We start from the raw sequence: 25,436 nt of genomic DNA, 5'->3' as shown, positions 1-25,436 counted from the left end.
TTACGTAAACATTTGTGGCCATATTTATAGCTTCTTTCAGCCTGGACCACTGTCCTTCCACTTTGTGTTTGTCCTCCCAGCCCATCAGCTCCTTCCTCAGGTATTCCCCAATTTTACTAAAGTCAGCATGCTTGAAATCCAGGACTTTGAGTTTGGAGTGGCTGCCCTCCACTTCAGCGGTCCTATCAAACCAAACTGTTTGATGGTCACTGCGGCCCACGTGGGCACCCACTCGGACATTTGACATACTATCCCCATTTGTGAGCACCAGATCCAGCATCGCTCCTTCCCTCGTGGGTTCCATCACTATTTGTCTTGACAGAGCACTTTGGAAAGCATCCACGATCTCCCTACTTTTTTTCCCGATTCCGCAGCTGGAACCTTCCAAGCTACATCCGGCAGCTTGAAATTTCCCAGCACAAGCACCTCGCTCTTCTTTCCCAACTTTTGAATATCTGCGATCAGATCTTTATCTTGTCCCTCCAATTATGTCAGAGGGCTGTAGACAACAGCTACATGGACAGAGGTTCTATCATCTCTTTTTAAGGTGCTCCATATCGCTTCTTCCTTTCCGCAGGTCCCTGTGCTATCATTTCTCACATCCAGAGCTGCTACTCCACTTTTACAACCATCTCTATCTTTCCTAAATAGATTATAGCCTGGTATGTTTGCATCCCAGTAATGGGAACTATTGAGCCATCTCTCCGTGCTTGCAACAACGTCTAAGTCTGTCATCAACATCAGCGCTTGAAGGCAAATGTAGGTAAAGCTGGTTCAGTAGGAGGATTGGTATTTCAGGCCTTGGCATCTGGGAACGTTTTTATGGTGAGACCCTTTATCTTGTGTAGAAGTTGTTCTAGGAGATTTGTCAAGCAGTCTGGGGTTCGAAAATGAGGCTGTAGCCCAACGTTTTTGGATTAACAAAGTTTATGCAATGTTAAGAATGAAGGAATAGGATACTCATTCTGGATCTGGACTGCTTTATAAAAAGAAGAGAATATTAGAGAACTTTCGTGAATGGCTTTAAAAGGGCTCCATGTGCAACCTTAGGGCTATTACGTTTGGTTACTCTTTAAGACCAGTGTCGCGAGTCCTGCGGTGCTCGGCTGCGGTGCTCGGCTGCGGCTCCAGGGGGCGTCCGAGAGCTGCGATCGGGGTTGGGTTTGGCCGGGGCTCGGTGCCGCCTCCCCGGCCCGGATAGGTGGAGAGTCTGGGAGGGGAACCGGGAGCCGTCCTGCCCCTACCAGCTCGCAGCCAGGGAAGAGACGAGTTGGAGCAGTGGAGCGGCCGCACTTCCCCACCCGAGCCGAGTCGAACCGAGCCATGCCGAGGCGGAGCATCGTGCAAGTGAACGTGCTGGATGTGCAGAAGAGGCGCGTGCCCAACAAACACTACGTGAGTGCCGATCGGAACCGAACCGAGCCCTGTACGGGGCAGCAGCTGCACAGCTCCTGCCGGGGTAACTTTTTAAACTGCCCCGCTCCCTGTAGCAGGGACCCGGGTGCTGACAGATGGACGATCGGGGCTGGAAAGCGCCCCAGAGATCCCCATGGGAGCTGGGTGTAAGCTTTGCCACCGATTCCGGGGCCCAACGGCACCGTGTCCGGTAGTGTTGGAGAGCTGCCCGGAAGCTGATTTCCAGATGAGGGTGATCTTGTTTGAAATGTGCAATGATCGCCCTGATGTTGGGGGATGATGCTGTTAAAAGTTTGGAGGTGGGGCATGTCCGTAAAATGGTCTGGGGGTGTACTGGAGGGTCTGCAGAGGGACGCCTGGGTGTCTAGACTCCTGTCTGTCCCAGATACATTGAACAAGGCTCCTTGCTCACTTGCAGTGGTCACTTACCTTCTCTGCAAAGGACACGTGCACTGAGTGCCCACTGGCTCCCCCTCCCCCCCCCCCCCCCCGGTGTTAGGGGTTAAACCCTAAGAGCCTGTGGCAAAGGAGGGATTTGGTATTGGTTGTGATCATGGACAGGAAAGATCTTTGTGGCTTCCTTTACCGAGATTTGCTGACCGAAAAGAAACTGCAACATTTGAATATTTCTGATGCATCTTTCTATTTAAGAAAAAGTTCGACTTTCCTTATGTCTTTGGAGATGGACCCTGATTATTGGTGCTTCCCAGAATTGAAGTGTAATGCTGGCCTGAATAAATTGCATAACATTAAACAACAGTGTTGAAATGTACTGCTCGGGAGCGGTTCAGATTAGTAAACATGTTCTGTCGTTTACATGCATTGGCCATGTTTCTGAAACCAGCATTTTGACAGGGGCAGGTGACACCTTATTGATGACTAACCAGTTTATTGAGGCAGGAGCTTTGTCTGATACCGGAAGAGTAGTTCAGGAGCTGGGTAAGGGTAAATAGTTTAATAAGTGCAGATGGATAGGGGGGTTGGGTATTGGTAAAGTGCAGGAAAGGGAGTGATAACAGCATAGTTATTCAGCTGATGACTGTGGTGAGTGAGAGAAACCAAAGACAGGATGATCTCAGAATAGTTAAATCCATTCACACCTGTAGTGAACAATGAATCCACTGTTCATATTACTACTACTACTACTTAACATTTCTAGAGCGCTACTAGGGTTACGCAGCGCTGTACAATTTAACAAAGAGAGACAGTCCCTGCTCAAAGAGCTTACAATCTAATAGACAAGTGAACGGTCGGTCCGATAGGGGCAGTCAAATTGGGGCAGTTTGGATTCACTGAACGGTAAGGGTTAGGTGCCGAACGCAGCATTGAAGAGGTGGGCTTTAAGCAAAGACTTGAAGACGGGCAGGGAGGGGGCTTGGCGTAAGGGTTCAGGAAGGTTGTTCCAAGCATAGGGTGAGGCGAGGCAGAATGAGCGGAGCCTGGAGTTGGCGGTGGTGGAGAAGGGTACTGAGAGGAGGGATTTATCCTGTGAACGGAGGTTACGGGCGGGAACGTAAGGGGAGATGAGGGTAGAGAGGTAGTGAGGGGCAGCAGACTGAGTGCATTTGTAGGTAAGAAGGAGAAGCTTGAATTGAATGCGGTATCTGATCGGAAGCCAGTGAAGTGACCTGAGGAGAGGGGTGATATGAGTATATCGGTTCTGGCGGAATATGAGACGTGCAGCAGAGTTCTGAACAGACTGAAGGGGGGATAGATGGCTAAGTGGGAGGCCGGTGAGGAGTAAGTTGCAGTAGTCCAGGCGAGAGGTAATGAGAGCGTGGACGAGAGTTCGGGTGGTGTGTTCAGAGAGGAAAGGGCGAATTTTGCTGATGTTAAAGAGGAAGAAGCGACAGGTCTTGGCTATCTGCTGGATATGCGCAGAGAAGGAGAGAGAGGAGTCAAAGATTCAGACCTAAGGTGATGGTTAAGCTTTTTGATGAGTTCCAATTCAGCAGTTTCGTGCCGGATTGTCTCTTTGAAGTTCTTTGGTAGGAGTAGAGCAACCTTAAGATCAGATGGACAGCGTTCAGCAAGGTTGAAATGTTCTACTGATTAGAAACCTAGAAATATGACAGCAGATAAGGGCCAAGTGACCCATCCAGACTGCCCATCCTCAGTAACTACTAACTCCTCCTTTCCTAAGGGATTCCACATGCCTGTCCCACACTTTCTTAAATTCTGACACAGTCCTCGTCTCCATGACCTCCATTGGGAGGCCATTCCACACATCCACCACACTTTCCGTGAAAGAGTATTTTCTTAGATTCTTCCTAAGCCTATTTCTTCGTAACTTCGTCCTATGCCCTCTCAATCCAGAGTTTTCCTTCGTTTGAAAAAGGCTCACCTCCTGTCCATTATTGCCACTGAGGTATTTAAACATCTGTATCATATCCCCTCTCTCCCACCTTTCTTCCAGCGTATACATATTGATGTTTTATGACTGAGACCGTTTGCCAATTTTATAGCCACCCACTGGACCAACTCCATCCTGATTATATCCTGTAGGTGCAGTCTCCAGAACTGCACACAGTACTCTAAATGCGGTCTCACCAGAGACTTATACAAGGGCACTATCACCTCTTTTTTCCTGCTGGTCTTCCCTCTCCTTAGCCACCCAAGCATCCTTTTGGCTTTGACCGTCACTTTTTCTACCTGTTCGGAGACCTTAAGGTCATCAGACACAATCACCCCCAAGTCCCACTCTTCTTTCATACACAGAAGCACTTCACTTGTACCATTTTTTTCGGATTCTTGTGACCCAAGTGCATGACCCTGCATTTTTTAGCATTAAACCTTAGTTGCCAATTATTGGATCATTCCTCAAGCTTCGCTAGGTCCTTCCTCACATCATCCACACTTTCCAGGGTGTCCACCCTGTTGCAGAGTTTGATATCATCCGCAAAAAGACAAACCTTACCAGACAGCCCTTCCACAATATCACTCACTAAGACGTTAAAAAGAGCCAGCCCTAGGACCGATCCCTGCGATACTCCACTGATAACATCCCTTTCCTTGGAGCAAGCTCCATTTACCACTATCCTTCCATTTAACCAATTTTTTACCCTGTTAGTCACTTTAGGTCCCAAACCAAGGGCACTCAGTTTCAGTTGGCTTTGCGGAACCATGTCAAAGGCTTTGCTCAAATCTAAGTGCACCACATCTAGTGCATCTGCCAAGTCCAACTGTTTGGTTACCCAGTCAAAGAAATCAATCAGGTTTGTTAATACGACCTGCCTCTAGTGAAGGCATGCTGCCTCGGTTCCTGCAGTCCATTCGATTCGAGAAACCTCACAATCCTTCTCTTTAGAAGTGTTTCCATTAGTTTTCTCACCACCAAGATCAGACTGAAAGGTCTTTTATTCCCAACCTCCTCCTTTCACTCTTGTGCAGAGGGACCACATCTGCCCTTCTCCAGTCCTCTGGGACCAGACTCTAAGGAAGCATTGAAGAGGTCAGAGAGCGGAGCCACCAGAACATCTTTGAGTTCCTTGAATACCCTCGGATGTATCCCATCAGGCCCCATTATTTTGTCTACTTTGGTTAGCTACCCTGTTTCCCCGAAAATAAGACATCCCCTGAAAATAAGACCTAGTAGAGGTTTTGCTGAATTGCTAAATATAAGGCCTCCCCCGAAAGTATGACCTAGCAAAGTTTTTGTTTGGCCACGAAGGGACATGGACACAGAAACCTTAATTTTTTTCGCTGCAACCCAAAGACGAAATAACATTAAAGAAATGCAAGAAACAAGACTGAGGGGGAAAATCTATCATCCAGTGGACTCCTACCATCCTCCTTCACGCTTTTGTGAAGATCAACTACCGGTAAGTGAGCCCGGAAAGAAAAGAAACATCTCCCTTGCAGAAATAATAAAAGAAAAGAATATGAGTAACCGAGCCCTTTTGGCGCTGCTCCATCGCCCAAGGGCTAAGTCAGACTAGAAGGATGGAAAGTGTTGCGAATGTACAGGAGGAGCGCATAAAGCGCCACCAATGGGGAACGGAGCTACCATAGAATTTTTTTTTAACGTTTGTAATATGGTAGGGATGATCCTGCGCCCTTAGCCCTCTCACAACCTTCCAAGACCCCCAGACAGAGCAGCCTGGCCCCACATTCCATTACCTTCCCTAGTGCATACCCCTCCTCCATTCCCAGCCCGGCCAGGGCAGCTCTGCTCTGCTTGAGTCCTGCAGTCACTGTGGGCAGATAGGCGAGCCACGGCCTACTCCTGCAGGATACCGCCCCCCCACTTCAATACTGTTCCCGACCGCCACAGTCCCCCTACTACTCCCGAATAAGACATCCCCTGAAAATAAGACCTAGTGCATCTTTGGGAGCAAAAATTAATATAAGACACTGTCTTATTTTGGGGGAAACACGGTAGCTCCTCTGAGAATCGGTCCTGGTCTACCATACATCCATCCCCATTTGTATCATCTGTGAACACAGAATAGAAATAATTGTTAAGCAGTTCAGCTTTATCCTTATCAGCTTCTACATATTCCTCCCCATCAGCTTTGAGCCTCACAATGCTATTATGGCACTTCCTTCAGTCACTTACATATCTGAAAAATGTCTTGTCTCCCAATTTTACTGCATCCACTATCTTTTCTTCCATTTGCCTCTTCGCATTCCTGACAGCTTTTGTAGCTTCTCTTAGCTTTTCAATGTATTTTTGCCTGTCCTCCTCTTTTTGAGTCTTCTTGTAACATATGAAGGATAACCTTCTTTCCCTTTCCTTTTCAGCTACTACGTTTGAGATCCAGAGCAGGCTTCTTTTCCGCTTACTTTTATGTACGTTTTTAACATAAAGGTTTATCGCCTTTAAAATAGCTCCTATCAGTTTCACCCACTGCTGTTCTACTTTGTTAGCTGTTCCCATCCAACTAACTGTTTCCTGAGAAATTCCCCCATATTGGCAAAGTTGGTTCTTTTGAAATCTAGGACCTTTAGTCTCGAATGAGCCCTCTTCTCTTTTGTCTTAATATTGATTTTTTTGAATGTTGCTATTTTTAATATTAGATTTGTGTTCATTTATTCTTTTTTTCTTGGGAATTGACCTGTTTGTCCTATGTACACAACTCAGTAACATTGCTGGTAGATGATGAAGGAAGAGCTGATGAATGAGCCCCGGATGCTGACCTTGATGTTTTGGGGTCCTGTAATGGTGTTTTCTGGGTGAATATGCAGACACAGTTGACATCTGGGTTTCTGGTTCCTGATAGGAGCCAGCTTTTCTGGGGGTGCTAAATCCAATGGAAATTGCCTCTCCCTAGACACACAGAGTTTGCTCAATATTGGGGGTGTTCAAGCACCCACAGAGCTGGCTTCTATGGTCCCTTAGTTATTATCAGTGTTGTGTAGTTTGTGGTTGCTGGTGAATATCCATTTCAAAGTAAGGGTCTGTTGATAAGCCAGGATGGGGCTGCCACCAAAAGATATCATCTACAGCCCATCTTAGACAACACTGCCAGCTTCTCACAGTTCTTCAGTGGCAGCTGTAGCTTGGCTAACCTGACCTCAAACAGATACTTTCCAGTAACCACAAACTATACAACCATTAAACCAGCTGATCATGCCTTGTTGTATAGGTTGTTCCAGTTGGGTCGCCAGGGTACAGTATATTATTGGCTGCCCCTCTTTTTGAGTTCTAAGTCACAAGTGCTATCTGGGAAGGGGTAGGGTCTGGTGGGAGGCAATTGGGGTATGGTTTACCCCAGGGGTCTGTCCTATCTCCACTGTTATTTAATTGTTATTTGAGTTCACTGGTTCCTTTGAGCAATTTGAGGGGGGAATTTACAGCTGTGGATAGAGGTGAGAAAGGAGCAGACTGAGGAGGCTGTATGACTGTATAAGGGCTGTGAAAGCATGCCTTCAGAAAACAAATTGAATTTGAATGTATATAGGTCAGAGCATTCGTGGATCAGTACAAGGACTAATTCTTTATCCTCGGCTCCAGTTACAGGGGACATTACTTAGGGTGGGAAGTGAGGAATCTGGAGTGATGTTAGATGTTGATTTTATCTTTTCATGACCAGATATCAGGGGTTGTAACAATTTCAGATTGGCAAATGATGCTGTCACATCGATGAAGGTCTTTTTTTTAAAGAACAACCTGGTGGCTTTTTGGACCATGCTTTAACTGTGACAAGGTTGGACTACTGTAATAATTTAAATACTGTGGGCTGTCAGAAATGTCTGTTAAGGCATGTACAGTTAGTCTAAAATGTGGCTGCTCACATTTTGTTGAATTACAAATCTACTAATCACATTTTTGGGCTGCAGAATTCCAAGGGAATGGTACAGTTTAGGGATGAATAACTTATGCACGAAAGAGGAGCGGGACTTGGGTGTGATCGCATGTGATGAGCCTAAGGTGGCCAAACAGGTAGAAAAGGCAACAGTGAAAGCTAGAAGAATGCTTGGGTGCATAGGGCGAGGAAGGGGCAGTAGGGAAAAGGAGGTAATGATGTCCCTGTATAAGACTCGAGTCTCCAGGGGCTTCTGCCTAGGAGGGAAGGGTTAGGACTGTCATTGTAGTTGGAGATTCGATCATTAGGAATGTAGATAGCTGGATGGCTGGTGGACGTGAGGATCACTTGGTCACTTGACTGCCTGATGCGAAGGTGGCAGTTGTCACATGGCACCTAAATAAGATTTTAGACAGTGCTGGGGAGGAGCCTGCTATCTTGGTTCATGTGGGTACCAATGAGATAGGGAAATGTGGGAGGGAGGTTCTGGAAGCCAAATTTAGGCTCTTAGGTAGAAAGCTCAATCCAGAACCTCTAGGTTAGCATTTTCAGGAGTGCTCCCCGTTCCACGCTCAGGACCCAAGAGACAGGCAGAGCACCAGAATGTCAATGCGTGGATGAGGCGATGGCGCAGGGAGGATGGTTTTAGATTTGTAAGGAAATGGGTAACATTATGGGGAAGGGGGAGCCTTTTCCGGAATGATGGTCTCCACCGTAACCAGGGTGGAACCAGGCTGCTGGCAACAGCATTTAAAAAGGAGATAGAGCAGCTTTTAAACTAGAAACTGGGGGAAGACCTACAGTCGCTCAAAAGCGCATGGTTTGGAACAAAGTATCTTTAAAAGATTTCACCATAACAGGAAGACAGGGCATCCTGATAGCGAGGTTGCAATAGAGACCATAGTAGACAAAGAGGTGTATTTTCAAAGCACTTAGCCTTCCAAACTTCCATAGGTTTCTATGGAACTTTGGAAGGCTAAGTGCTTTGAAAATAAGCCCCCAGGTGTCTTTAAGTAAAAAGCAGATTTTCAAAATTGCAAATTATCACTGTCAACTGCTGAGCAAGTTGTTAATAGGAAAAACAGCCATAGTTTGAAATGTCTATATAAAATGCCAGAAGAAGATGGGAGAATATATTGCACTAAATGAAAACTTAGATATAATAGGCATCTCTGAGACCTGGTGGAAGGAGGATAACCAGGGTACAAATTATATCACAGCAGGGACATAGCCAGCACTTTGGGGGCCCAGGGGTGGATGGGGGGGGGGGCATTGCCTTGAATCGACTAGGCTAAAAATTCTGCAGGTCACGAAACACATCTTGGAATCCCTATGGATAGAAATTCCATGTGTAAAGGGGAAAAGGATAGTGATAGGAGTGTACTACTGTCCGCCTGGCCAAGATGAGCAGACATGTATAAATGTTATCAGAAATTAGGGAGGCTAACAAACTGGGGAACACAATAACAATGGATGATTTCAATTACCCCGATTATTGACTGGGTAAATGTAACATCAGGGCATGCTAGGGAGGTAAAATTCCTTGATGAAATCGAGGACTGCTTTATGGAGCAGCTGGTTCAGGAACCATCAAGAGGAGGAACAATTCTAGATCTCTAGTCCTTAGTAAAGCACATGATCTGGTGCAGGAGGTAATGGTGCTGGGGCCACTTGATAACAGTGATCATAACATCCCCCCCCCCCCCCCACACACACACACACACAAAGAGGATGAGGGAGTTAGTAGTGTCCATACCAACAGATCTTAAGCCATGTTATGGCTGTCCAGGCAACGACTCACTCCCACCCTTCAGCCTCGTAATTCTGGTTGCACTTCCCTGAGCTTTGGTAAGACTGTTTATATGTGGCATTACCGTACATTGAGTCAGGGCTAGAGTGAAGTGCAAGACAAATCTTTATGCAAGTGGTACATGTGGTAACTCTTTAACTTTGCTCATCTCTTCCCGATGGCTTCTAGTTGCTAAAGTGTTTGGGATATTGTATGGGTTTTAGGGTTTCATCTTATATTTGAGGCTGATTTTACTCAAAGCTGTGCAGAGAAAGAAACTGCTCTACATGGTTGGAAAGTGTCTGGCTCGGCAGACACACTGCTTACTCTTCAGTGAGAGTTTTTGCTCTTAAGTTCAAGTGGCCAGGACTGGTCTTTGATAGACTGTAAGGTGAGCTGAGCAGTTGCCCGGTGTGCGCTAGGCTATTCTTATATTCACCAGGTAGAGGAGGTGGGAGAAGGAAGAGGCAAGGGGAGAGAATATCTGGGAAGCTTGGAGGGAAGCCATTTGCATTATAGTCGGTCCTGAAAGCGGAGATGATTGTCGATGCCCCAAATTCTCGATCACTAAATCAGGAGTTTGTGGGACTCACTTGTCAGTCATAAACCAGCATCTTTTCCGTTTCCTCACCACCCTTTGAAGCAGAGTCTGAGCAGCTGGGCTACTTCAAGTCTACAGCTGTATTTAGGGCTTGGAAAATGACATCTGAGATGATGGACCAATCCTTTAGCTTCGCTTAAATCTGAGAACCAGTGCATGATATAGATTTCCCACTGCATCCAGCCAAGTCTGGGCTCATGTCTATCAATGCAGGTTTGCCCTAGAAGTAGGCTTGTTTCATCTGTTGGCTTCTTTACTCGCTTACAGATGTTTCAACCTCTCTTATCTTTGATATGAATGTTTGGGCTTTTTAATATTGAGAAGTAGAGACTCTGTAATACCTCTGCCTGTCCCTTTTCTTTCTGTTGTGAAATCTTTGAAGCTAGAACAATAGGAAGACTTAAGTCTACCAGGCGTAGTAGTGGAGTACTTGTAGTAATGGCCTCCTAATATAGGAAAGGCCCCTATGGTTTCTTCAAGGAGGTTTGACAAATTGTGCATCTGTTCTTGCCGCAACATACAAGAAAGCTTTTTTTTTTTCAAAAGTAAGAATATACTTCTGTTTTCTTTTGGAAGTCTAGAACCCTCCATGACTGCGTACCAGTTTTCTAGGATATGGTTTGGATTTGTTAAATCAATACCAACCCATATAAGGAAAGTGCTGTTTCATAGAGATGGTACTAAATTATCATTTCCTGTTTTATAGGGGTGATATCACCATTGTGAAATTTACAAGAAATGTTACATATGGGGAAGCTGTCATATCCTTTGAGTGAATAACTTTGTTTGTTGGGGATTTATTCTTTTTGTATTTTATGTTTGACAAAAAGTTTGAACTAAAAAAAACAAAATAAAGATGCAAAATCTCCAGAAATGCTCTGGGGGCAGGGTCTCCAGATGGGTTAGTTTTGGGCAATCGATATCAAACACGCCAACACACACAGAAGGTGTTCTCTCCACGAAAGAGCAACGAAGCAAAGCAAACAGTGGATATAAAAAAGTCCTCTCTCAAGTGGTGTCTTCTGAAACAAGTTCTTTATTGCAAAACAATTAAAACAACGACCCGACACGAATCGTGTTTCGGCCGTATAGGCCTGCGTCAGGGGTCTATTCGCTTCCAATCAAGAAAGAGAATATGTAGATAAAAATAATAACTGATCAACTTGAGAAGTCTATGTAGTAGCATCCTGGACTCGAGTATTTCATTTGCAGAAAGTTGATCAGTTATTATTTTTATCTACATATTCTCTTTCTTGATTGGAAGCGAATAGACCCCTGACGCAGGCCTATACGTTAGTTTTGGGCAAAGCATGGCTGTAATGAACCTCCCTCCTAAGCCAGGGTATGTCACCTCAGTCTCAAATTTATTACTTTTTGAGGCTGTCCATAGTATTTGCATCATGTAGAAAAGATCTTCCTTCTGGAGCTGATAACAACTACTACTACTAGTACTTATCATTTCTATAGTGCTACTAGACGTACGCAACTATGTACACTTGAACATGAAGACACAGTCCCTGCTCCACAGAGCTTACAATCTAATCAGGACAGACAAACAGGACAAATAAGAGATAAGGGAATTACTAAGGTGGGGGTGATGAAATTAGGGTACTGAACAAGTGAGTAAAGGTTAGGAGTTAAAAGCAGCATCAAAAAGGTGGGCTTTTAGCCTAGATTTGAAGATGGCCAGAGATGGAGCTTGACGTACTGGCTCAGGAAGTCTATTCCAGGCATATGGTGCAGCAAGTGGCACCTAAAACACTGGGAAATATTTCTGTATCTTTCTGCCCCACTTTCTCGGTTTCCATAGTAGAGGATCATCTTTTTCTTCAAACAATGAATGGAACAATCATTTGAAACTGACACCTCTATAATCAATGCAGTTCTGGTGTTTTTCTGCTTTACCACAATGTCTAGTTTTCTTGCATCAAGTTTTTTTTTTTTTTTATCAGTTAGAATGGGGATGTCCCAAATGATCTTTACTCTCCATAATTCTCTTTGGGTCATGATTCAGTAGAGTGATGTTGTAATGTCTGCAAACTTTCCAATGGATGAGACATGCCACCTTCTTGTGCCTTTCTGTATAGAAATGTTCTACCATCAGAACTTCACAGATAAGTTAACTGTTTCCAGTTCCTTCATACAGAATCTACAAATGTCTTTTGTACCAGTTTTTTTCTAAACTTTCCATGACCTATCTTGTAGAATTTGGCCTGATGGTGCAGTGGAAGTGTTTAATATTGCCATTCAGAAAACGATGGTTTAATTCCTAGATGGGGACTGTGGTCCCTTAGCTGACATAGGCTCGGGAAAAGGCAGAAATTCACATCCACTGTGAGGCGGACGCCCAGTGGCTCATTAGCTGTGCTCCGAGAAAGTCCTGGCTGAAACATATGACTATAATGGCTGGGCTGAGCTGGAGACAAGGTATAAAACAGAGGAAAACCTCCAGGATAGCTACATAATAGTCCAATGACGATTGGTTCTGATAGAGCTGAAAATTTATTTTATTTTTGTTACATTTGTACCCCGTGCTTTCCCACTCATGGCAGGCTCAATGCGGCTTACATGGAGCAATGGAGGGTTAAGTGACTTGCCCAGAGTCACAAGGAGCTGCCTGTGCCTGAAGTGGGAATCAAACTCAGTTCCTCAGGACCAAAGTCTGCCACCCTAACCACTAGGCCACTCCTCCACTCTCTGAAGGGTGAGGAAGAAAGTGCTGGGGTCAACGATAAATGTTATCGTTCTCTCAGAATACTTTATAAGCTAAGCACTCCGAGAGGAATACCATCAAACAGTGTTAAAAATTGGAAGCCCGAGAGGTGAATAGTGAAGTGGTGGAGAGCTTTGTGTCCGTGCCTTAGAAGATGAATAAAAACCAAGGCCATTGGCGTGGAAATGTAGCCTAGAGATCAGCGTGAAAATCAGGAAAACCCAGCTTCAGATCCTATTTCTCCAACTGACCCCTTTAGTGAGCTTAAACAAAAAACTTCACCCCTGAAGCCTCAGGTACAGCTTAGATTGAAGTCTGCTTAGACTTGTGTATCTAAATTGTAACTCGGCTTGGACCTGCAGAAGGGCAGGAGACGACCCTAAAGGCCATTGGCGAGAGATGAGTTCGGAGCTGAAATTTAAACACCAGTATACTGCTTATATGTACTGCATACGGTTGACACCTTTTTCAGCTCATTGTGGTTTCCAAAAAACCTTGCTAGGAATACCTAGGAAGTACAGCCCACTAGTCCAAAAAAGTTCTCATCTTACCTTTTCCATATTACATCACCTCTAGAAACATGCTCAGCAAACAGGAAGCAGGTGATAAGCTTTAACTGCATTTCTCAGCAGCTTACAAGAAACCAGTTATAGCTGAGGAAGGGGAATGGCCTGAAAGTTTGAGCTGTCACAGCAGAGGAAGTTCAGGAGGTGGGTTGTGAACTAAACACATGGCTCCAATATTCAGAAAGTGCTGAGCTCCTACATTTGTGTCCTGTTTTTGGCCAAATTAAAAGCCTGAATTTCCAGCTGAAAATTCTTCTTAGTGAAGGAGCTTGAGGCTATTCTCATACATGATTTAGGACTGCCATTCATTCGTTTGCCTAGATTTATAAGCCTAGTACTAAATATCCCTGCTAAGGTCTTAATGTCTTGCCTCTGCCCTATATTTGCCCTTTACTGTCCACTTTTTCTGCGCCTAAATTTAAGTTTAGTGAAATTCTGAGCATAAAAGTTATGCACTCGGTTCTAGGAAATTTCAAAGAGGTAAATTTATGAGCATAACTCAAAATTATGAGCATAAATCCTTTGAATATCGTGCCCATTATGCTCATCTAGCTCAGATGGAATATTCCGGAGGAAGGCAGTGAAATCTTTCCTGGATCTGGAGTGGTATCATCCAAGCAGGTGTGTTATGCAGATAGCAGCGGGGATGTTTCTGATGCAGACAGGATGGGGTGATTGGTCTTTTTCTGCCCTCTTCTGCTTTAACTGTGTGAGAGGGTGACTACCTTTAGACTGACAGAAACACTGTGAGGCGAGAGCATGGTAGGTTCTCTCATCCCTTTCTAAAGGCTGGATGCTTAGTTTTGATGACCTCAGGACTTATATCACAGCTTGCCCATGGCTACCAGAAATGGCCTGACGTGAGGGTGCTCTGTGAATGCTCTTGCCATCTCATTGCAGACACCAAGGGTCGACACTATGGTGAACAGTCCAAAAATGCTGTTGAAAAATAAATATCACAGCAGACTGGGAAGTTTTAGTTAGGGGTCTTCCTGCCAAGTCTAGCATTCATAAGATATTTGGACTTGTGGTTGGAAAGAATAAATCCTTATATATGTGTAGACTATAGAAACCGGTGAGCTGAAATTTGATTCCTTTGGTAATGATAAACCCAAAAGCCAGTTAACTAGAGATCCAGGCAAAGCTCATATCCTCGTTTATCACTGGCTATTTTTCATCACATTTCACATTTTCACTTTCACTTTTATTTGATATTCTGTACATCTGTAATAAAAATCTAAGCCATTTACATCGTTAAGGGATCCTTTCAGTAAGCTGTGGTAAAAATAATCCTTACTGCAACCTTATATGGTCTTTCCCGTTTTTACCACAAAATAACCCCTCCCCCCCCCATTTTCTTTTTTTCCATTAATTGCCTTGCGCTAATGTTACCATGAGAGTGTGGCCATTTTAAACAATTACCGTGGGAGCAATTACTGCCTCTTATAGCCAGTTAAGGGCTCCTGCGCTATCCGTTTGCTAGTCAGCGAGTGGTAATGCAGATACACTAAATAGTGCAAGAATATTCACTCTCTGCCCCCTCAAAAAATACAACAAATGATTTAGCATGCAGATTGCACTTGCACATATGACACTCGCATGTGGTGCTATAGCGTGGCCTGCGGTAGTCCAAGTTTGTTGCGTTAGGTGTGCATTGGCATCTAACGAAGTTTATTAAATGGGCCCCTAAATCAGCAAGAGAAGTTCTAATCTATTCTACGATTTCTAATCCACTTGCGATTAAAGCAGATCACAGAGCGAAGAGATATCCTAACCTAAATAGCAGGATACCACCTGAGGAGGACTAGTTTACAGTGAGTAAAAGATATATTGATCGTGGGTTATAGGGTGGCAGGGAATATCAGTCAGTGTTTTTTGTTTAAATTCTTTATTTAACTCGACAGACCATACACATGAAACAACTACAGTACAGCAAGCGTTACAACATGAGTGAGCAAGTCTTCTCGCCAAAAGCTTGAGACTTCAAGACCTGCAACCAATGTTTTCCCCCCTGATTCAAGCAATATGTCACTAATACTCCATTATCTGGCTTTTCTCTCCCAGAATCTCCAATATTTACCCCATCTTTCATCGTAAACCTCACTTGTTTCCCTGAGGGTATAAGACAGCTTCTCAACAGATGCAATCTCCTCCACTTGGGAGGACCAATGTGCTGTGGACAGGGATGTCTTCCAGAAAGTGGCTGCAGTAAATCTAGACATGTGAATGAGGTGACCCATCAGCTCTCTGTCTTTACCCCCAAGCTCCAAATCCCTGTAATCAGGGATGAGAGGGGCAGCTACACAGGGCCCCGTGCTTAACTTTATCAGCGTTGCAACTGGTGACTAACCAAAAGTTAAAGCTTCTTTTCCCTTTCCATCCATCTCCCCCTCCCCTTTAGTAATCAGGCTCCTCCTCACTAAGATTACCAGAGAAGTCAGCAGTTTACAAATTATGTTTAAATAAATGAATACATCGCTGATAGCTCATTTGAAATCTGAAGTTCCCGGTTTGGGGGGGGGGGGGGTCGCAGAGAGAATGGGTAGCTCGTTTCCTGCCCAGGGTGGTCTCGGAGAGGATGGGCAGCTCATCTTCTGCCTAGGGAGGTCTCAGAGTAGATAGACAACTCCTCTCCTGCCCTGTGATAAACAGGGTGGACAAGCAGCTGATTTCCAGCTCTGTGGTGAAGAGGACTCGGAGAGGATGGTCAGGCAGCTCCTCTCTGCCCTGTGACACAAGCGGTTTCCTTCCAGGTTCAGATGAGGTTTTCTGTGCCTCAGTTGAATCTTTTTCAGCAGAAATGCTCTCCCTGGCCAGCCCTGTACTCCTAATGTGGAACCTGGCAGATAACTCATGAAGAGATGGACCCAGGCCAAGAGCAGCAAAGAGCCTACAATGAAGGTTTTTTTTTGTTTGTTTCCACTCTCCTTTTTTTGCATTTTTTTTTCACTTCTTATTTTTAGTATAAGAGTTCTCTATTCACACCGATTTTAACTTTTGCTTTCTGGTCAGTCGGGCAGGCACTTCTGTCAGACAATGTAGATCCCCCTTGAGTGGAAATGGGGCAGCGGTGCCTTCTCACAGTACCAGAGATCAGCTTTGCACTGATTTATTTAATCCTTCCCTTAACCAAGGGCTGGGACACACCCCACAGGCTCTCTGTGGACAGCTGAGCTCTGCTGAATACATCCGTCATTACATGCAAAGCTTGTCAGACATCACTGCACTGTGGCCCAGTGTGGTTTCAGTCCTTAGTTGCTGGCAAGTTCTGGATTGAGGACCAGCCCACATATAAGCTTACTGTTAGAAAATATTGGCTTTTGTTCCAGTGTGTTTTCTTTTCTAAAATATTCATATCCTAAAGAATAGGCAAATTTGTTATCTCTCAAATCAAGGCAGCTGTACATCGTGTTTCCCAAACAGAGTTTCTTAAAGTAGCTTTCCTTATTGACCTGAGTGCTTAATATTGATTTCCATATTTGATCTTGTGACTTTGATCCAATACACAGTAACAGATGCAAGACTATGTAATGTTTGTGTTTATTGGTTCTAGATATTCTACATCTCAAAAAAAGTTTGAAATTAAACTTTTGCAGGTGTCTGTCCTTCTAATTCAAGGAAAATCACAGAGATCCTTACTAGCAAATTAACCAATAGGGAACCTCAAAGCTCTTAATAGGGAAAACACTGCAAATAATGCTAAATCCACTATTATATCCAGGAGTAGAGTAATATCATTGGTTTCAGTGAAAGAGAAAAAGAGCAAAAAAATCCATGCGCAAAAACTCATATCTAAATGAGAAAAAGGAATGGTATAAAAAAATTCTCCTTCTCATTCACTAATAATATGAATTAACAAGGTAAGACACCTTACCCCAAAATTACCATGCCGGAAATAAACCCGGACTTGCTCCCGACCCCCCCCCCCCCCCCCCCCCGAGAGCTCAACCCCTAATCAAGCCTCGACCCTTCACTCTTCTAGCACTGCTAGTACACAGCTGCATTGATAATGTTTCACTGTTTGTAAGTTGAAAACATAGTTGGACCACGATAATGCAAATGTCCTTTACTTATCTTGTAGTCTATATTGACTTGTAGGAGTTGGGCTGTTCGTGGTGAAGTCGGGAAGTCTTCAAACTGTGTAGCATACAGTTAATGACACCATCCCGTGTCGCCCTTCGACAAGTGCACCTTGTTTCACCTAGTAAAAAGCTGCCTTAGGAAGAGCATACTTCGTTGAATCCTTACACGGACCTCCAAATATAACCAAACAGTCGAAAATCTCATCACTGAATGCTCCAAAGATGGCGCAAATGAAAAAGTGCCCCGCTCAGGCTTTTAAACCTGGCCACGTCACTGATCCGTTATCAAAGCCACTCCCAATAGAAATCAGGCTACACCAATAAGCTCACCCAATCCCACCTCTGGGAGTAGCTAATACTGCATCAATAATAAGCATTCCATTCTATGTTGCGGTTCAACCCTTTCGGTTCCACTGTTTCCACCAGAGAATGCTTTTAATATCCCCCCCTCTCTTACCCAATACCACTTGGTCTATAACCATACATCGCAAATAGTCAAACTCGTGTTGGAATTGGACACAATGTTTCGTCATAGGTTCCTCAACTTTCAAATTTGTAGTACAATGGCGATATTCTATCACTCTAGTTTTGAACTGTCATGTAATATGTCCAACATATATCAAATCGCAGGGACACCGGAATAAGTATACTACATTTCTAGAGTCACAAGAGGTTTTAATTCTTAAATCAAAACTCTTCCCTGCTGTAGAAGTGAAAAAAAGATCCCTCTTGAGAAATCGAGCAGATGGAGCAATGGCCACATTTTTGATGATATCCTCCAGTATCTTGATCTATTGACCACACATCCGCGTAACTCAACTGGTCCTGCAGATTCCGATTACGAGAAAAGGACAGCACCAGATGGTGTTCTCGAAAATTTTGATGAGTATGCATAACATTCCAGTGTTTTCTCATGATAGCTGCAATTTGTGTAGATCTGTTTGAATATTTTAAAACACATGGGGTTATATTAGGATCTTTCTTCTTTTGTCTGTGCTCATTCAATTGTAATAAAAACTCCCGATGATTATGCAGAGCTCTTTTATACGATTGTTTGATCAACTTATCTGGGTATCCCCTTTCTTTAAATTTAGTTTTTAACTTAATTGCAGATTCATGGTATTGTTCCGGAGTGTCACAAATCCTACGATAACGGAGGAACTGAGAAAACGGTAAACTCCGTTTCAGATGGTAAGGGTGCATACTGTCAAACCTCAGTAGTGAATTCCTATCCGTGGTCTTAATAAAGACATCCGTTCTGAGAGTCCCATGGTCTTTCTGTATTAGAACATCCAAAAAATTAATGTACTTCAGGTGACTATTACTCTCAAATTTTATAGTTGCATGACATCTATTCAAGTCCTGTACAAAAACCCCTAGTTCCTCTTGAGTGCCTTGCCATAGCAAGAAAATGTCATCGATATAACGGCCCCAGTAGATGACTTTAGAAAACCCTGCCGAGGAATAAACATATTGCCTTTCAAACTGTCCCATGAACATGTTTGCAATCGAGGGGGCAAACGAGGCCCCCATGGCAATGCCCGAAGTTTGAAGGTAAAGATCGTCATCAAAGATAAAATGATTATTATACAGCGCCATCTCCACCAACTCGATTAGAAACTCTGTGGGGGCTGTGTGGGGACGTGGACGATTTTCCAATGCTTTTTCTACACCTTTCACAGCCTCCTTCTGTGGAATAGAGGTGTACAAGTCAATATAGACTATAAGATCAGTAAAGGACATTTGCATTATCGTGGTCCAACTATGTTTTCAACTTACAAACAGTGAAACATTATCAATGCAGCTGTGTACTAGCTGTGCTAGAAGAGTGAAGGGTTGAGGCTTGATTAGGGGTTGAGCTCTCGGGGGGTTTCGGGAGCAAGTCCGGGTTTATTTCCAGCATGGTAGTTTTGGGGTAAGGTGTCTTACCTTGTTAATTCATAGTATTAGTGAATGAGAAGGAAAGTATTTTTATACCATTTGTTTTTCTCATTTAGATATGAGTTTTTGCACATGAGTTTTTTTGCTCTCTTTTTCTCTTTCACTGGAACCAATGATATTACTCTACTCCTGCATATAATAGTGGAATTAGCATTATTTGCAGTGTTTTCCCTATTAGGAGCTTTGAGATTCCCTATTGGTTAATTTGCTAGTAAGGATCTCTGTGATTTTCCTTGAATTACAAGGACAGACACCTGCAAGACTTTAATTTCAAACCTTTTTTGAGACTTAGAATTTATATTGATTTTGTTTGGAATTCCCTATTTAAATATAGATTGGTTCTAGATATGCCACCTTCCGGGGCCTGCCAATTAAAATGGTTTACATGAAAATGTGGAATGACCCTGAAAACCTTTCTCACCTGTTGGCCATCAGCCAGTTAAGCTACAGGTTTCTTCACTCTGGCAGGTGTGAACCCCGGGTATCCCTCCTATCCCTTGGTGATGTTGTATCGCTCCATGGTGCGACCGCACCTGGAGTATTGTGTTCAGTACTGGTCTCCGTATCTCAAAAAAGATATAGTAGAATTGGAAAAGGTACAGCGAAGGGCGACGAAAATGATAGTGGGGATGGGACGACTTTCCTATGAAGAGAGGCTGAGAAGGCTAGGGCTTTTCAGCTTGGAGAAGAGACGGCTGAGGGGAGATATGATAGAAGTGTATAAAATAATGAGTGGAATGGATCGGGTGGATGTGAAGCGACTGTTCACGCTATCCAAAAATACTAGGACTAGAGGGCATGAGTTGAAGCTACAGTGTGGTAAATTTAAAACGAATCGGAGAAAATTTTTCTTCACCCAACATGTAATTAGACTCTGGAATTCGTTGCCGGAGAACGTGGTACGGGCGGTTAGCGGTTAGCTTGACGGAGTTTAAAAAGGGGTTAGATAGATTCCTAAAGGACAAGTCCATAGACCGCTATTAAATGGACTTGGAAAAATTCCGCATTTTTAGGTATAACTTGTCTGGAATGTTTTTACGTTTGGGGAGCGTGCCAGGTGCCCTTGACCTGGATTGGCCACTGTCGGTGACAGGATGCTGGGCTAGATGGACCTTTGGTCTTTCCCAGTATGGCACTACTTACAGTGGGGGAAATAAGTATTTGATCCCTTGCTGATTTTGTAAGTTTGCCCACTGACAAAGACATGAGCAGCCCATAATTGAAGGGTAGGTTATTGGTAACAGTGAGAGATAGCACATCACAAATTAAATCCGGAAAATCACATTGTGGAAAGTATATGAATTTATTTGCATTCTGCAGAGGGAAATAAGTATTTAATCCCTCTGGCAAACAAGACCTAATACTTGGTGGCAAAACCCTTGTTGGCAAGCACAGCGGTCAGACGTCTTCTGTAGTTGATGATGAGGTTTGCACACATGTCAGGAGGAATTTTGGTCCACTCCTCTTTGCAGATCATCTCTAAATCATTAAGAGTTCTGGGCTGTCGCTTGGCAACTCGCAGCTTCAGCTCCCTCCATAAGTTTTCAATGGGATTAAGGTCTGGTGACTGGCTAGGCCACTCCATGACCCTAATGTGCTTCTTCCTGAGCCACTCCTTTGTTGCCTTGGCTGTATGTTTTGGGTCATTGTCGTGCTGGAAGACCCAGCCACGACCCATTTTTAAGGCCCTGGCGGAGGGAAGGAGGTTGTCACTCAGAATTGTACGGTACATGGCCCCATCCATTCTCCCATTGATGCGGTGAAGTAGTCCTGTGCCCTTAGCAGAGAAACACCCCCAAAACATAACATTTCCACCTCCATGCTTGACAGTGGGGACGGTGTTCTTTGGGTCATAGGCAGCATTTCTCTTCCTCCAAACACGGCGAGTTGAGTTCATGCCAAAGAGCTCAATTTTGTCTCATCTGACCACAGCACCTTCTCCCAATCACTCTCGGCATCATCCAGGTGTTCACTGGCAAACTTCAGACGGGCCGTCACATGTGCCTTCCGGAGCAGGGGGACCTTGCGGGCACTGCAGGATTGCAATCTGTTATGTCGTAATGTGTTACCAATGGTTTTCGTGGTGACAGTGGTCCCAGCTGCCTTGAGATCATTGAGAAGTTCCCCCCTTGTAGTTGTAGGCTGATTTCTAACCTTCCTCATGATCAAGGATACCCCACGAGGTGAGATTTTGCGTGGAGCCCCAGATCTTTGTCGATTGACAGTCATTTTGTACTTCTTCCATTTTCTTACTATGGCACCAACAGTTGTCTCCTTCTCGCCCAGCGTCTTACTGATGGTTTTGTAGCCCATTCCAGCCTTGTGCAGGTGTATGATCTTGTCCCTGACATCCTTAGACAGCTCCTTGCTCTTGGCCATTTTGTAGAGGTTAGAGTCTGACTGATTCACTGAGTCTGTGGACAGGTGTCTTTCATACAGGTGACCATTGCCGACAGCTGTCTGTCATGCAGGTAACGAGTTGATTTGGAGCATCTACCTGGTCTGTAGGGGCCAGATCTCTTACTGGTTGGTGGGGGATCAAATACTTATTTCCCTCTGCAGAATGCAAATAAATTCATATACTTTCCACAATGTGATTTTCCGGATTTAATTTGTGATGTGCTATCTCTCACTGTTACCAATAACCTACCCTTCAATTATGGGCTGCTCATGTCTTTGTCAGTGGGCAAACTTACAAAATCAGCAAGGGATCAAATACTTATTTCCCCCACTGTATGTACTTATGTACTTATGATGTCTTTCTGTAGTGACTGTACTCCACAGTCCATATCCTCAAATCTGTTGTTTGGCCCCGATTCTTGGGCCGGTTCTTTTTAACATTTTTGTAATCAATATTGTTGAAGGGCTGTCTGGTAAGGTTTGCCTCTTTACGGATGATACCAAAATCTGCAATAGGGTAGACACCCCTGATGGTGTGAATAACATGAGGAAGGTCTTAGCAAACCTAGAGGAATGGGCTGTAATTTGGCAGCTAAGATTTAATGCTAAAAAATGTAGGGTCATGCATTTGGGTTGCAAAAACCCAAGGGAACGGTACAGTTCAGGGGGGTGAAGAACTTTTGTGCATGAAAGAGGAGTGGGACTTTGTTGTGATCATATGTAATTTATTTATTTGTTACATTTGTATCCCACATTTTCCCACCTATTTGCAGGCGATTGCCAAGACCGGTATGGAAGCAAATACAATTTGATATTAGGGTCGGGTAAAGTTAGTATATGATCTTAAAGTGGCCAAACAGATAGAAAAAGCAACTTCGAAAGCTAGAAGAATACTTGGGTGCATAGGGAGAGGAACAGCCAGTAGGAAAAAGGAAGTGATGATGCCCCTATATAAGACTTATGTAGAATATTATGTACAATTCTGGAGACCACACCTTCAAAAAGATATAAACAGGATAGAGTCGGTCCAGAGGGCGGCTACTAAAATGGCCAGTGGTCTTCGTCATAAAGAGTATGGGGACAGACTTAAACTCTTTGCCCTGAATTTAGTAAGAGATAGAAGCTACAATCCCCCTCCTCCTTTGTCCTGGATTTTGCTCTGTATTATGAGCTGGTGACATCCACCAGTGACTTTGCCAGTGGGCAAATGCTCAACCAGCAACCCATAGTCAACAGCATGTACACCTAGCAGGGCTGTGAAGTTGGAAGCAATTTTGTGTGGAATTGAAGTCGGTAAAAATGTAACAACTCTGACTCCGGCTCCTACTGCAAAATATAAATATTACAATGTATGGTAGAGAGGTGTGGTAGCCGTGTTAGCCCACTCTTAAAGATTATCAATAGAAATCAAACAAAATAAAACATGGAAAAGAAAATAAGATGATACCTTTTTTATTGGACACTAGTAAAAAAAGGCCCGTTTCTGGAGCCAATGAAACGGGCGCTAGCAAGGCTTTCCTGTGGCCCCCACCGAACGCACCTTGGTTGTTAGTGACGGCATTGCGCCGCCGTGGCTGCCGTCGATGTGTGACTGTGGCCCCCCCACCCAACGCACCTTCATCGTCAGTGGGTGGCCCATTGCGGCGCCCTGGCCGTCGTCAATGTGAGTGAATTGCTCCGCCTCCGCCCTCAACGTCATAACGTTTGACGCAAGGGCGGGGCCCCGAGGCTGTGATTTTCTTGGCTTCAGAGCTTCGAACTTACGAACCTTGGCTTCAGTGACGTCATCCGACAATAGAACGTTGAGGGTGAGTTTTATATATATAGGTAACTTAATACATTTCTTGATTAGCTTTCGAATGTTGCCTTGACGAAGAAGGGCAAGCTTTGAAAGCTAATCAAGAAATGTATTAAGTTATGTCCAATAAAAAAGGTATCATCTTATTTTCTTTTCCATGTTTTATTTTGTTTGATTTCTACAATAATTGGTAAATTTATCATTTTATACTTAAAGCCCGTTTCTGTCAGAAATGAAACTGGCGCTAGCAAGGTTTTCCTCGGAGTGTATGTTTGAGAGAGAGAGTGTGTGTGTGAGAGATGGAGAGTGTGATAGAGAGTGTGTCAGAGAGAGTGTATGTGAGAGACAGAGAGTGAGTGAGTGTGTGCCCCCTCCCCCCTCCCTTTATGGTTTGAGGCCCCCCTTCCACCGCCACCTCTCTGGTCTCAGGACCCCCCTCACCCACTCCCTCCAGCCACCCATGTCCAGCGACCCTCCTCTCCCCCTGCCCCCCTTGCAGCCACCCATGTCCAGCGACCCTACTCTCCCCCTGCCCCCCCTCCAGCCACCCATGTCCAACGACCCAGCTCTCTCACCTGCTCCTCCTTCATCCACCCAGGTTGTGTAACCAGTTCTTCGGGGCAGGCAGGAAAGATCTCTGGTCCTGCCTGCCCGCTGCTGGCACTGGTGCTGGCGCTGATGCTCCCCCGCTGCCGGATCGCTGTTCAAAATGGCCGCCGAGACTTCCAATGGCGGACTCGCGAGACTTCTGCTGAAGTCTTGGAGGCCGCCCTTGTAAGTATCGGTGACGATTTTGAACAGCGATCCGGCAGCGGGGGAGCGTCAGCACCAGCAGCGGGCAGGCAGGACTGGGGATCTTTCCTGCCTGCCTCGAAGAATTGGTTACACAACCTGGGTGGATGAAGGAGGGGCAGGTGAGAGAGCAGGGTCGTTGGACATGGGTGGCTGGAGGGGGGCAGGGGGAGAGTAGGGTCGCTGGACATGGGTGGCTGCAGGGGGAGCGGAGGGTCGCAGAGCATGGGTGGGGGCAGGGGAGAGGAGGGTCATTGTTTGATGCGCTGCTCCCTACCACTTGCTCCCCGTGTTTCGCTACTCCTCCCCCTGCCTGGGAATCAGCTGTGAGTGACGTCAGCCTGACTACGGAGCCTAGCTCAGCAACTCCGAAGGAGCCACGGACACAGGCAGACACATTAGAACGTTGGTGGTGAGAATTATTATATAGGATATATCAATATATTTTGTCCTGGATCTAAAGTATTGGTAAATATAAGTTATATTTGCCAGTACTTTAGATCCAGAACAAAAATTTAGAGCCTAATATCAGTAAGAGTCAGAGTTGGAGTCAGAGGTTTGGTGCACGGACTCCTTAGCTTTTTCAGCTAGCCCTGGGCTATGGTCCTAGAGGGCAGGGGTGGGAAGAATTTGAACTGTGTGATTTTGGGTTAGATTGTATTTCCTTTCTTTCCCAGCTTTTCTCAGACCATAGAGGAAAGGGGGAAGGGGAGGGTGAACTCTGTTACACTTTTCTTGCACATTTGCCAAAGACGAATAAAGTTCCTTATCTGCATCAAATGCTTCCTTCCCTAGATTAGATGCATACAATCACAAACACGAGGGCTGTGCTAACAGGAACAATAAGAGCCACGATGGAGCTTCAGCTTTTGCGCTAGTGAAGAATAGAGTTACCGCTGACCGAATGGTCACACACAGGAGCCATTGCGATCAACAGGAAGGACCATTCTTTATTCACTAACACCCAGAACATTTCACATGTATCTGGTAATCCCTGAGGACAGAAATGGCCTCACCGGAGACAACTTTGTCCAGATGTGGACTTCTTTTAAAGCCCTTTTACCACACGAGCCAGTTTAGTAATATGAGA

General features: G+C 44.7%; 1 protein-coding gene across 2 annotated transcripts in view; it reads left to right on the top strand.

Annotated features, from left to right (window-relative positions):
• The first annotated feature begins 1,286 nt into the window (after nucleotides 1-1,286).
• SH3PXD2B (SH3 and PX domains 2B) overlaps nucleotides 1,287-25,436 on the top strand; it is a 135,462-nt gene continuing 111,312 nt past the window's right edge. For both annotated transcript variants that reach the window (XM_030211352.1, XM_030211351.1), the window contains exon 1: nucleotides 1,287-1,395. In XM_030211352.1, coding sequence (XP_030067212.1) covers nucleotides 1,324-1,395 — 72 coding nt within the window. In that variant the 5' untranslated portion in view covers nucleotides 1,287-1,323. The remainder of the gene's footprint in view (nucleotides 1,396-25,436) is intronic.

This window comes from Microcaecilia unicolor, chromosome 8 (genome assembly GCF_901765095.1).
Source record: "Microcaecilia unicolor chromosome 8, aMicUni1.1, whole genome shotgun sequence".
Classification (NCBI taxonomy): Eukaryota; Metazoa; Chordata; class Amphibia; order Gymnophiona; family Siphonopidae; genus Microcaecilia; species Microcaecilia unicolor.
This window is presented reverse-complemented; position numbering and strand designations above follow the sequence as displayed.